Here is a 14382-nt window from a genome sequence, read left to right on the forward strand (position 1 = left end):
AAGGTTGCTCCCCGAAGGCTTTGGGGAGTGTTATCGTCCTGATGGTCCTTTGCCGGATATAGATCCGGTACGCTACGGTAACACAGCACCATAAGGGTGCTAGCCCGACCATCTTGGGAACGATTTATATGACCACGTCAAACCTTCAGGCCATCCCTCCCTCCCCACCCCCAACTTCCATGAGTAGCTTGGGGTCGCCAGAGCCTCGTCTGTTAGTGAAACAGGATTCGCCGCGGATAGGTGAGGTTGACAATGGGGTTTGGAGAAGCTATATATTGCGCTGGCAACCTGAAAGGTTGCACTACACAACCCCTTGAATCTGGTATTTTAGTCGCCTCTTACGACAGGCATACCTACCGCGGGTATATTCTGACCCCCTAACCCGCTGATGAAAAAAAAAATTCCTTAATGAAGAGTGACACAATTTTCCTTTTCGCAACTAATTAGCACCTAATACGCACTAAAACACCAGCTTAGTTGCATTTTGAACAGTGTAACAGAAATAAATTTTTGCTATGGTGCTTCGCTAGCCTCACCTGAACTTACCGAATCACCCAAAAAAAAGTACTAAAAAAATTGCGACCTATTTTTTCTCCACGCAACTAATTATCGACCGTTTGCGAAAAATGTCGACCATTAAATGTTTTGATCTGCCAAAGGTGCTTCGCTTACTTTATTTTCATTATCATTTTGCTTCTGCCGACAGCAAAGTAATAACGAAATAATAGAACAAAATAAGGCCGTAATCCCCTTCATTTTCCAAATAGCTCAGAGCAAAATCAGCTATTAAAAAATTACAATACAAAAAGCGAAAGCTGGCTGAATTCCAAACAAATTAATGTACAAAAACACAGCCCCCACCAATAGCTGCCTAAATATGATGAACAACAAAAACGAGCTAACTTTATTTGAAGTGCTGCATAATTAAATTACAACAATTTGCTTTATATCCGAAACTTTAATAAACAAACAAACAGGGAAGAGCATTTTGTGTGACCCTAACAATGCGCAAGACTCACCACCATAGCAACTAACAACAACACCACCACCCTATGCAAGCTATCAAACTTGTGGATGCCGTTAGCAAAATGTTTTTCTGCAATCATTTCCACTGCCACTCAAAGCAAATATCAAGTGCAATCTACAACAACAACAGGGACATAGTGCATGGTCTGTAAACTAGAATATAAATAATAAAAACACGTTACGTTCAACGTCCAATGTTTCCCAACTTCTTGTTGTCCTGCACGCAACCAAGTTGGGCGAAGGAAAGGAGTGAGGTCACAGGGGCATTTAGTGTACGAGACGAGCAGTGCATACCCAAAATATATTGTGTATGTATACATATAGTTTTTAATTTCATTTTCAGACAAGAAAGAGAAAATGCAATAAAATCGATTGTCCTTGAGGGCTAAAGGCAGGCAGCTGGTTGGTTGACTGACTGGCTGGCTAGCTGGTGGATGGCAAGCGGCAAAGAAGAAACGCATTAAAAGCAGTACTTATTAAATATGCTCGTATACAAAAGGGGCACGGAAGTCATACCAGCTGACAATGTGTTATGCAAAGGCGTAGTCCGACGCAGAACAGGACCGGGGATGAAGTTTAAAAGGAGAAAGAGTATTAATATTTTATTTCTATATGTATATATTGGATTGATATTGAATTACATGAAGGCTGACGAATACACACTAATAAATGATATGTGGCAGAGATCCTGCTGAAAATTCTATTTGGATCGTTGAGTAATAACTAGTTCAACATGACGAGTACGGTCACTTTTAATTCTGAAGATATCCCTCGTAGAGAAAGGACATAATTTGGGTTGCGGATTGCAAATGCACCATGTCGTAGAACCGACAGTTGTAACTCCTGCTTTGATTGCCGTAGATTTTTTGATAGTCGCCATAGAGTTCCTGTGAGTTTCCACACACGCTCCCATATTTTATCTTGGATATGGTTACCGTGCGACATTATTTACTCTGCTTCTCTTGCCGGACGCTACTGTTCATAGTCATATGGTCAGGCTACTAGAATAGGGTTGCTGGCCTTTACACTATACACCTAGCATTGGATTTAATGTAACACGATGATAGCGCCTGAGCCCGTATTACGTGCTACGCTCAGTTACTGAAAAGCATTTTCACTCAAGCGACAACTATGCAAATGTCAAACTATTTCTAAAAATTTTTATCAGTTATGGAAATAACAATTCCTATATGTCGCTAGTTCGCATATGCCATTAATCCGATCAGAGCTATTGTGATCTAAAAAATAAGTTTCGATCACGTATCGTAAGGGCCCTGGTTTTGAAAGCGGCTTCTGGAAGCGTTTTTTAGACAAAGAGAAGATTTGGGCCCAACCTATCTTCCGATTTGTGGATTGCTGCTTTTTATATTCATCAGATTAGCATTGGCAACTGCTACGCAGATGACTTCTTTCTGGCCACAACCCCATTTTAGCTATCTTTTCCCAAATTATTTCGCTGTTTCTCTTCCAGGGAGTTTGTCTTAGGCCTTTACCACTGTCTTTATACCAAGGTGGTAGTCAAGAAGGACAGAAAGATTTATGAGTACACCTTTTTTATTTAACGATAGTAGCATTAAAATTGTTGTTGGAAACCTATAAATAATTAACCCTAATCCCATTTGGCCACGGGGGTGTGATGGTAGCGTGCTCCGCCTACCACACTGTATGCCCTGGGTTCACACCTCGGGCAAAGCAACATCAAAATTTTAGAAAAAAGGTTTTTAATCAGAAGAAAATTTTTCTAAGCGGGGTCGCCCCTCGGCAGTGTTTGGCAAGCGCTCCGGGTGTAATTCTGCCATGAAAAGCTCTCAGTGAAAACTCATCTGCCTTGCAGATGCCGTTCGGAGTCGGCATAAAACGTATAGGTCACGTCCGGCCAATTTGTAGGGAAAATCAAGAGGAACACGAAGCAAATTGGAAGAGAAGCGCGGCCTTAGATCTCTTCGGAGGTTATCGCGCTTTACATTTATTTTTTTTTTTTTAATCCCATTCATTCATGAGTTTGTATGTTAAAAGCAACGCAGCTTTTGTTAAGTCAAGGATAGGAAGGCGACCCCACCTCCCTTCTCACCGTATACGCGCATGGTTTTATGTATGTATGTGGCTCTTAAACATTTGCGGCTACAAGCGGCTTATTGATTTTTCCAACGGAATAAAAGTAATTTGAACTTTTTCTTTGAAGATAAAAAAGTGTAAAACCTACTTTGAGTTGAAAAAACCTCTATATTGTGCATAATTTTCTAATTTTATGATTTACTCCCTATAGTTTAGGGTAAAAAGCACTTTTCGCTGCGTACTCATTTGCATGTGGTGCATGAGTCGCATGGCTGTGTCTCGGCCGCACCCAAAGTGTCTGCTATATATGCCCTGCATTCTAGCGTCGTGCTTGAGGTGCTGCTCTGAATATGTTGGTGTTGGCTCCTTGAAAGACTGATATGCATTATCATAATTTTCTCGTTTAAACCACACATCAAAACTTTGCAAATTCCTAGAACCACACCTTCAAACAAATATTACTCCTATTTTCACTTCTTTTTATGAAAAAAAAATTAGAACTCACCTGCTATTACTGTGTCGCCAAGATTATATTTGGTACTAGTTTTTGGAAAATCTTTCAGCTTGCGATTTGTTAGTATTAGCTCGCCGCTCAAGTGAGCCTCTTCTAGAATACGCTCCAGTGAGCGTGCTAGTTGAGAATGTGCCATGCTACCCATACTAGAGCTGAGTCCACCTATACTTCCGCCACTGCTGTGGAGTCGGTTATAAACAGCCGCTGTAGCAGCCATCTTCCTGTAAGTGGTGGGCGTGGTCACCAACTATTCACTTCTTCTCTAAAACAATTTCCTTTGTAGATTTTTTATATTAAATGCTTGTTACAGGTAAACATATATTTTTATCCAATTTTTTATACGCTTTTTGCATATTTTTTATTTATTTTCACATTAAATTTGCCCAATAGCATTAACCAAAGAAAAACACATGGTGGACGTAAACAGGCAAAGGAGACCACACACACAGCCAGTGCGTTTCCTAGAATTTTTCTCACACCTTTTGCTTATTTCACACACAACCAAACATTTTTCCACCAAGGTTTTTCCTCTTGTAAAACTCCGTCCACTTTTCGCGCACACAAACAATTCGAATTGAAAATTTAGCAACGAATGAATAAAATGAATGACAGAAAAATAATAAACAGCGCGTTGGTGTAGCCAACCACTTATAGCAACGCGTTGCCAAATATGTTAAAGTTCTCCATAGTGCTATCGTTTTGTTAAAATATTGGTCAATTTCTTTTTGTAATTTCTTAAGCTAAGGACACAAATCTCAACCTAAGCTGCACTCCACTAAACGCCGCGGTTCAATGACATTTTTCATATAGATGCGTTTAAAACAAGCTTATGCATTCCAAAACCATCGCCACAATCAACCAAGATGTTGCGTTTGTAAATATTAAGGAACTTCAGACTTCGCAATTGAAGTTTATTACGCCTTGCCCATTCACATACAAAATTTCGCGAAGCACTGTTATAAACATTCTCCCTATACAACAAAAATACTTGCTAACAAATTTTCTATCGTAATCGATTGTTATATTGCAGTTTTTGATTGCGAAAAATGTTAGAAAATTTACCAACCAGTGGGAAAAATAATTTCACTTGCAAAATGTGCCAACACCCTTAGCCAAAGCAAATGTCAAATTCTTCTTCTTATGATTTGCTTAGAATAAAATTAGGGAGATGACTACTTTTCAATATCAGATGGCGCCAGTGTCGCTCATTCTACCGTTCTCCATAAAAATACGTGCAATCCCCTCATAATGCATAAGCTTGTGTTCAACTCATCTATATGTAAAACTGCTTATGTGTCGGAGATATAATGGCCAAAGTATATATATTTTTTTTTTATTACTGTCTTTAAGACCTAGTTTAGAATAAATAAAAATTTGTTTCATTACATGCTAAGTGTTTTACAATATATAAGTAATTTTCCTTTAAACTTCCTAATATTTTCACAATTTTTTATCGCAGTAGGTAATTCATTATACATTTTATACCCTATGTATTTTAGGGTTTTTTTTACGAACTCAGTTCTTGCTCTAGGCAGTCTTATACGTTTGCAGTTACTAGTTCCAGAGTTATGGATTTCGTGTTGTATTTTATTTTATTACTAAGGTAGCTCGATAACATTCCCAATCTTGCATGTTGTAAAAACTACAATGTAAAATAAGTAATTGACTTTTTTATATTGAGCCAATTAAGCCTATTCAGCATTTTAATTTTTGTTGTTCTAGGAGGGCATCGTAGAATTGATCGCATTGCTTTGTTTTGTTGTATTTTCAGTTTTTTTAATTTGCGTTTCATTCGCTAACAGAAGGATTGAAGGGCAATAAATAAAATGTGGTTCAATAAATGAACGATACACCAAAATTTTGTGACGTTGGCTAATATGATTGCATGTTCTATACATGAATCCTATTTTCTGAGCAATTTTCCTTTCAATATAGTTTATATGTTCGCCAAAACTTAAGTTATCGTCAATCAAAACTCCTAAATACTTCATTTTTTACTCTTTGTATTTCACTGTAGAGCATTGCTTATAAGCCTAAGTCTAGAAGGGAGCGCGTTCCAAAGACGTATGGAAGTAATGAAAAACTTTTAACTTAAAGTTTCTAAGGCATAACCATTTTTATAAGGAGTCAAGTTCTTCTTATATTTTCTGCATAGCACAGTCCGCATACTTATCGCTGATGATGAACAAAGCATCATCTGCAAACAAGCGTATTTTACAATATTTTAAACATCCTTTATTATCATTGATATGCAATGTAAATAATATCGTTGCAAGTACCGAACCGTATGGTAATCCAATATTTACGTCTACAACCGATGAAAGTGCTTTTCCGATTATTGTCCTCTGCTTTCTTTCACTCAAATAACTTCGGAACCATTCCAGGGTCTTGCCCCTGATGCCAATTTTTAACATAATGTCCAACAATTTCAATCTATCAACAGTTTCGAAAGCCCGCTTCAAATCTAAGAAGACAGACACCACAACTTTTTTGTCTGATATACTCTCTTTCCATTCAGCAATTACCATGTTAAGCGCCGTTTCACATGAATGGCCACTTTGTTTTTGTCCAGAAATGCCACTAGTTGATTTTCAGCACTACTTCAGTACTTTTCTCATCTACGGGTAAAGTATTTATTGGGCATATCTCCTCCGGTTTCACTGTGCTCTTTAGTTTTTCCACGGGTACTATTGATGACACTTTCCAGCAATTAGGAACAATGCCACTGTTTAGGGATTCATTAATAATCTCTTTGTAAAAGTTACCAATGTACACCATGACATCCTTATTATTATAAAAGCCTTCTGTAATTTCCACCCCAGCAGGTTAGAGGTTTAGAATATACCCGCGGCAGATATGCCTGTCATACGTGGCAACTAAAATACCAAATTGATTTAAGTGTTTGTATAGCGCAACCCTTTCAAGCCAGCGCAATATATAACTTCTCCAACCCAATTGTCAACCCCACCAGTGGCGAATTATGTTTCTTTAACAGCCAAGGCTCTGGCGAAACCAAGTGTCTTATAGATGTAGGGGGTGGGAGGGTGGTATGGCCTAGAAATTTTCAAGTGGTTGTTGTTGTTGTAGTAGTGCTTCGCCCAATCCAATAGGTGTGACCGGCAAAGGACCATCGACATCGATATAACTCCCCAAGGCCTTCAGGGAGTATCCTTAACGCTACAAAAAAATGTCTTTGCATGCCATAAGGAGCAATTCACATGCATTAAGGTGTAATTCACATTTAACGTCAGAAGTACTTCGAGACACGGCCAAGAGCGGCGATGTTAATCAAATAGGCAAATAATGAAACGAAAGAGTTGACAGTCGCCAATTCTCTTACAACTTTAGCTTTTGTCGGGTTTATATAGAACATTTGCTGATTACTGCGTTTTGACGCTTTGACAACGCCACATGTTAAGAACATCTTTCCCTTTTTTCCATGCTGTACGTTTCACATGCTTTTTGTAGTAAAATATAGGTGCGACCAGGCCCGTCGAGAGGGGGGAGGGGGATTCCCCCGGGCCGGGGTTTCTCATGGGGCCCGCGATTTAGAGGTACTAAGACATTTTTTCTTAATTCAGGAGAGCCTTTAGTTGTTCCATGTGCAAATTTTAAGCCGAATTTCAAAAGCAACGAGTATTGATAATGATTTTTTGCCTGGACATCAAAAACAATTTCTTTCTCAGGTGGCCCGCGATATAGAGGTACTAAGACATTCTGCTTTAATTCAGGAGAGTCTTTAGTTGTTCCATGTGCAAATTTTAAGCCAAATTTCAAAAACAACGAATATTGATAATGATTTTTTGCCTGTACATCAAACAAAAATATGTTTCTCAGGGGCCCGCGATTTAGAGGTACTAAAACTTTTTTTTTTTTTTAATTCATGAGAGTTTTTAGTTGTCCCATGTGCAAATTTTAAGCCGAATTTCAAAAACAACTATTATTGATAATGATTTTTTGCCTGGGCATCAAACAAAAATGTGGCGGCCACCGTGGTGTGATGGTAGCGTGCTCCGCCTATCACGCCGTATGCCCTGGGTTCAACTCCCGGGCAAAGCAAAATCAAAATTTTAGAAATAAGGTTTTTCAATTAGAAGAAAATTTTTCTAAGCGGGGTCGCCCCTCGGCAGTGTTTGGCAAGCGCTCCGGGTGTATTTATGCCATGAAAAGCTCTCAGTGAAAACTCATCTGCCTTGCAGATGCCGTTCGGAGTCGGCATAAAACATGTAGGTCCCGTCCGGCCAATTTGTAGGGAAAATCAAGAGGAGCACGACGCAAATTGGAAGAGAAGCTCGGCCTTAGATCTCTTCGGAGGTTATCGCGCCTTACATTTATTTTTTATTTTAAACAAAAATGTGTTTCTCAGGGGGCCCACGATTTAGAGGCACTAAGAAATTTTTTTTTTTAATTCAGGAGAGTCTTTAGTTGTTCCATGTGCAAATTTTAAGCCGAATTTCAAAGGCAAAGAATATTGATAATGATTTTTTGCCTGGACATCAAAGAAAAATGTGTTTCTCAGGGGGCCCGCGGTTTAGAGGTACTAGGAAATTTTTTTTTTAATTCAGGAGCGTCTTTAATTATTCCGTGTGCAAATTTTAAGCCGAATTTCAAAAGCAATGAATATTGATAATGATTTTTCACCTTGGTCTGAGGAGACAATAAAAACATCAAGCAAAAATGTGTTTCTCAGGAGGTCCGCGATTTAGAGGTACTAAGACATTTTTTTGGCGGCCACCGTGGTGTGCTGGTAGCGTGCTCCGCCTACCACACCGAATGCTCTGGGTTCACACCCCGGGCAAAGCAACATCAAAATTTTAGAAATAAGATTTTTCAATCAGAAGAAAATTTTTCTAAACGGGGTCGCCCCTCGGCAGTGTTTGGCAAGCACTCCAAGTGTATTTCTGCGATGAAAAGCTCTCAGTGAAAACTCATCTGCCTTGCAGATACCGTTCGGAGACGGCATGAAACATGTAGGTCCCGTCCGGCCAATTTGTAGGGAAAATCAAGAGGAGCACGACGCAAATTGGAAGAGAATCTCGGCCTAAAATCTCTTCGGATGTTATCGCTCCTTACATTTATTTTTTATTCTTATTGGAAACTCCATGTTACAAGCTTTATCTGTACATTTTCATTTATTGCCATATGCCCCGGGACCCAATAAAGATATATGCTTCTCCATGTTTAGACTCTTTCCAGGTAGTGTAAGCAATACATTAAAACTTACATTATTGTAGTTTAAGCTATTTTCCTGCAGTGTTTCTACAGCTTTAGGAAAGTTTACCGCTTCCATCTGAAAAACACTGCAGAGATCTGCCAGATAATAGGTTTGTTCCTTTCTGAATATTCTTAGTATACCGCAGACCTCGCTTCTTCTTGGACCATCGGTTTATTCGTGTATCTCCTCGTCTGCCGTTTGAGCGAACTTGCGACAACCTTCCACCTCTATTGTAGCTCTAAAGACCAATCGAAGTGCAATTAGGGAAATAGGTAGTCTGTCCGTCCAATATTTTAAGACACTGTACCGTTATTGCCGTATGGTCTGCGCTCAAGCTGCCTCGACGCATTAAGTTTTGTTGTAGTTGCTAACGCTATGTTCTTCGCAAAGAGGCCTGCAGGTTGAATGTGCAGAAAGTCAAAGAGTGCAGCCGTCGGAACTTTTTCTTAGGTTCTTTGCTTAACATGCGTAATTTTTTGAGTCAGTGTCAACCAAACAAAGACTCCATACTATAGAAGCTTTACAATCAGTTTAAATATTCGATGACAGAGAGAGTGCGTAGACCCCAGCATCCTTTAACGTGCATCAAATGCCGTCGAGGCCTTCCTTACTCTCTCGTAGACACGACAGCTTACTTTTCAGAATGATTTCCAGATATTTAAAATAAAGTTTCTCCTACAGGGTCACACCACCTAGCTTAGGCCTGGTCCAACTTGGGACCTTTTACCTCCTAGTGAACAAGACCATATCTTTCTTCTCCACATTGGCACTCTACCCGAATCAATGAAAGAGATAATTATTGGAAAGCACTTTCTAATGCATACACTGTAAGTTTGACGGTTCCCATATCGAACCCCCTGAGCAATTGATTGATCACCAGCTCCAACAGCAGAGTTGACAATACCCTGTCCTGCGTCGCGTCCCTGTTCATTGATTTCGTGACCTTATACAACCTCCATTGTGAAGTAGTCTTCATTCAATTCAACACATAGCCGACCTTTCTACTTATGGCTGAATGTACTTTATTTCATAATTTCCTTGTAGAGACATTGTTGATAGCCACTGCACTGACATAGCAGACTCCTAAGGAGTGCATCTTTTCGTCTGATTACTTTCTGAATTTTGACTTCTGAATTTTGCCTTCTGAAATTTGAGTTCTGAATTTTCACTTCTGCAATTTGGCTTCTGAAATTTGACTTCTGAGGTTTGAGTTCTGAGTTTTGACCTCTGAACTTTGTCTTTCTGAAAAAAGGATTCTGACTAATGGTTTCTGAAAAAATGTATTTCTGAATTTTTGTTCTATGAATTTAAGGGCGGCACACCGAGATCTAGATGCCTTATTAGCTGATTTAAATTTGATCAGGAACCAATGGAAAACAATTTTAAACGAATGCAAAACAGTTACTATTCAATTAAACATCTCGCCAAAGTGTCCGGACATTCGAAAGAGAAAACCCAAAAGACGATTTGAAGATAATGGAAATGAGATGACAGCGGATTTTCTCTCTACGGCCCTAGGAGCGGGTATACATTGAACTCCTCCATTAGACTAATCAAACCAATAAAGCGGTTTATTTTACCTTGCTTTGCCAGAACAGGCAAAGAGAGTAAATATATATCTATTCCCTTTGCTTTGGTAAGGATTACCAATAGCCCAATGAGATCGTCAGAGCGAAGCCTCGCTGCCAAAGATTTTATGCAAGTCCATGTTGTTGTTGTTGTTGTAGCGATAAGGTTGCTCCCCGAAGGCTTTGGGGTGTGTTATCGATGTGATGGTCCTATGCCGGAAACAGATCCGATACGCTCCGGTAACACAGCAACATTAAAGCTGCAGTCATTGGTGCCGTTTGTCGTATCGCTGTAGTCGTATCCCTAACGTAATCAGCTTTTTATCGTTACGACGGTAAAGCCGGAGTCATTGGTGCCGTATGTCGTATCGCAGTATCCGTATCCCTAACGTAATCAGCTGTTTATCGTTACGACGGTAAACCAAAACCCAATTGGTTGGCTACGATACGGTTACGACCTTAGCGGCACCAATAATCGATTGCATTGCTTCTCATAAGGTTGGTCGAATCAGCTGTTAAAAGGTTACCGATACGGTTACCGATAAAGCACCAATGTCTCCAGCTTAACCAAAAACCAATTGGTTGGCTACGATACCGTTACGACCTTAGCGGCACCAATAATCGATTGCATTGTTTCCCATAAGATTGGTCGAATCAGCGGTTATAAGGTTACCGATAAAACACCAATGTCTTCAGCTTAAGGTGCTAGCCCGACCATCACGAGAATGATTTATATGGCCACATTAAACCTTCAGGTCATCCCTCTCTCCCCACCCCAAGTTCCATGAGGAGCTTGGGGTCGCCAGACCCTCGTCTGTTGTGAAACAGGATTCGCCGCGGATAGGTGAGGTTGACAATTAGGTTTGGAGAAGCTGTATATTGCGCTGGCAACCTGAAGGGTTGCGCTACACAGCCCCTTGAATCTGGTATTTTAGTCGCCTCTTACGATAGGCATTCCAAATCTATCTTTACGTGCAATACTTCAAAACCATTATACAACTCTGGCAGCACTCAAGTTTCATGACGTGTTGCATCTGTCAAAAACAACTGACATTAGATAACACTGAACTATCTCTTTGCCAAATGTTGGACGCTGCTTGTAAGAAATTTGTTCCTTTTCAATGGGTAAAAGTGAAAATAATATGAAAAACTAGCTGTGTAAGAAGCCGCGATAAATAGCTGATGCAATAAAAGGCTAAAAACTGCGGCGAACAAAACAATACAAGGTAAATAGTGAGTAAACATAATTATTCACCATTAAACAAATTTTTTTACAGGTTATGTTTATGAGCTTCCCGAAACTATTTCGTCAACAAAGACAAGGCAAAATAGACCCGGCGCATTCCACAATACCACACAACTCTTTCTATAGAAAAAGAGTATACAAAAATACTGTGACGGCATGCTTTATCCGCTCTACAAGCTAATATGGCTTGTACTGCAAATGCTAGCCAGTTTATATGAAGCTGTGTATTTTATTTACTTACGTTTACAAACCCTGCTGCATTGGTCATATGACTTTAGACACAGCAGTGCCGAAATAAGAAACCGTGATCGCACGCTTTTACAAAAGTGTAAAGATGAATTAACAAAAATACCACGCCATCTTAATTTGATCATAGGACCAGATCCGCGTGGGAACATTAACGACACGGTTGTGGAAAGGATATTATCTTATGCGTTAGTTGTGGGCATTGAATGGGTCAGCATATATGATGTGCGTAGTGAAAGTATGGGACGTATTGAATTAGATAAAATATGTGCAACAAGAAAAACCAATTGGAAAGAATTACGACCTAATCAATATGAGTGGAGACCAACGGAAAATGCGTCGATAGTAACAAAGAGCCATACAAAAACTTTGAGCTACAGCAATGGTGTTTTGATGAATGGTGCAGTAAGTGATAAAAGAAGCATGAGCAATGGCGATGCTTGCCACAGTCACAGACATATACATGAACATTTGAAAGTGAGTACCTTGTGTTTTTACAATGTTTGTATTGGAGTGAATTAGTTTTCAGCCAAAAAAATTACACTTATCAGTTCAACCACATATCTAGGTAGTAGTGCATGACCTTATAGTGCTTCTTATCAGTAACTTTAAAATGCTATGTTATAGTTGCTATACATAGACGCGTTTAAATTAATTTTTGTATTCAATAACGATTGAACTTTGTGTTTAGTTATTAGGTTTGTTTTTCAAATTTGTCTGTTATAAGGATGAGGATGGCGATTTTCGTTCGAAAATCGTACTACAAGCGGATTATTACCGCAATGTACTGATTTTATATCCGGCAAAGATTGGTTATTTAGCGGGGCCATGAAACAAACATATCGTGCATAACTGCACCTCTCTCGATATTTGACAAAGATATCAAATTTTTTCGACCTTTAAAGAGAAAACTTTGCCATTCCCTTCATAGCACCAGCCATATTTAAACATGCAATTTAAACCTTGTTTAAATATTTCACTTACTACATATGTTGATATCCTTGCTGAGTAAATATTCCAACCAAAGAATATGAAAACTTCCATTAAGGACTTAATATCTCTGCAAAGGGTAGTAACGGACAACATGATACCTATGTATATATATTCAGCCTCTATTTTCTCAATATCAATATCGTGCTTACCTATGCTACGTTACGTGCTGCTGGATTTTAACACCGCGTGTCCAAGACGTACCTTTGTTCGCTTAAAAGGTGAACGCTGGATCTCTACCGACGTTTATTTATTTATTTTGGGGTAGAGTGTTATCGTTTTTCCCTTTCTACCTTTTCATTCTTAGTGAAGTCTTATTGTCCTGACAGTATTTATTGAGGACTGAATTGTTTCAGTAGTCTTTACACAGATTCTCGGGAACGGTTTCTACACTGTTGGTATGCTTAAGCCCGATACCGATCTCTTAAAGGATTGCATTGAGTCCTTGAAAATGCTCTAATTTTTTCCAATAACGCTAACAGGAGAAATTTGTGATCCGACAAGATCCCTATTAGATTGACTATGATTTCAAAATTTTCAACAGTTACTGATATAGTTCTGCCAAAAAAGTAAAGATGCCACACATAATTGGGCTACTTCTTAGATTTGAGAAAGGATGAATTGTTTGAGATAACTAAAAACCCCTGCCTATCAGCGATACTTATTTCTTATATACCTAATTATTATATTTTATTCCTTTATTTCAGATCTATCAACTTTCTGAACAGGACAATCGTCCTTTGTTAGCAAAAATTTGCCGTGAACTGTTTAAACAACGTAATACCCCTAATGTTCAAAACTTACTTGATAACCGTAAACAGTTGGAGCAATACATTACCGATGAATTGGCAAAATATATGCACTGGGAAAAGATCGTAGATCCAGAATTGAGCATAATATTCAACACATTCACTTGTACATACGGTGTGCTGCCTTGGCAGACACGTTTCACAGAATTCCATACCTTCGAGACTGGACGCTGCATAAATGCAGAGAACTTCGTTAAAGTACTCTATAGATATTCAAAATGTGAACAACGTTGGGGAAAATAGTTATTTAAAAATTAATGGGCATATTGTGCAAGGGTTTAAAATTATATGAATTTTGGGGGTAAAACAATTAGAATATATAGCACATAAGGAACTTAAAGTGAGCGCGTGATGAGTTGCTATGAATGTACTAGGAATTTAATTTACTCGAAAACAGCTCACGCACTAACGTTTACATTTTTACGACAAATATTTAAATTGTATAAAAATAAAACTATGATTTACTTATTCATTTTTTTGTTTTTTTTGCTAAGTTAAATGTATAAAAGAAATAAACTGAATTACATTTTTATAAGATGTAAAATACATTGTGCACTTGCGTAGGGAATGTATAGTAAATGAAAACTATTTATAAATAAGAAAATTGATTTTTTTGGTTTTGTGTTCTTTTATTCGGAACTATGAATTACAAGAATATCGGATAATTCTTGGAACATTTGAGCGATAAATTCTCCGGAAGATGTTTTCTGGTG

General features: G+C 38.6%; 2 protein-coding genes across 3 annotated transcripts in view; one reads left to right on the forward strand and one right to left on the reverse strand.

Moving 5' to 3' along the window:
• Lrch (Leucine-rich-repeats and calponin homology domain protein) overlaps positions 1–4171 on the reverse strand; it is a 126173-nt gene extending 122002 nt beyond the window's left edge. For both annotated transcript variants that reach the window (XM_067767208.1, XM_067767207.1), the window contains exon 1: positions 3587–4171. In XM_067767208.1, coding sequence (XP_067623309.1) covers positions 3587–3812 — 226 coding nt within the window. In that variant the 5' untranslated portion in view covers positions 3813–4171. The remainder of the gene's footprint in view (positions 1–3586) is intronic.
• A 7282-nt stretch (positions 4172–11453) lies between these two features.
• Tango14 (transport and golgi organization 14) lies at positions 11454–14141 on the forward strand. The gene is made up of 3 exons (XM_067769906.1): positions 11454–11604; positions 11656–12347; positions 13568–14141. Exons 2-3 carry the CDS (start codon positions 11781–11783, stop codon positions 13910–13912), a joined length of 912 nt encoding a protein of 303 aa, XP_067626007.1. The 5' UTR covers positions 11454–11604; positions 11656–11780; the 3' UTR covers positions 13913–14141.
• The last annotated feature ends 241 nt before the right edge of the window (positions 14142–14382 follow it).

The sequence above is a fragment of the Eurosta solidaginis genome, chromosome 2, assembly GCF_040869045.1.
Source record: "Eurosta solidaginis isolate ZX-2024a chromosome 2, ASM4086904v1, whole genome shotgun sequence".
NCBI lineage: Eukaryota > Metazoa > Arthropoda > Insecta > Diptera > Tephritidae > Eurosta > Eurosta solidaginis.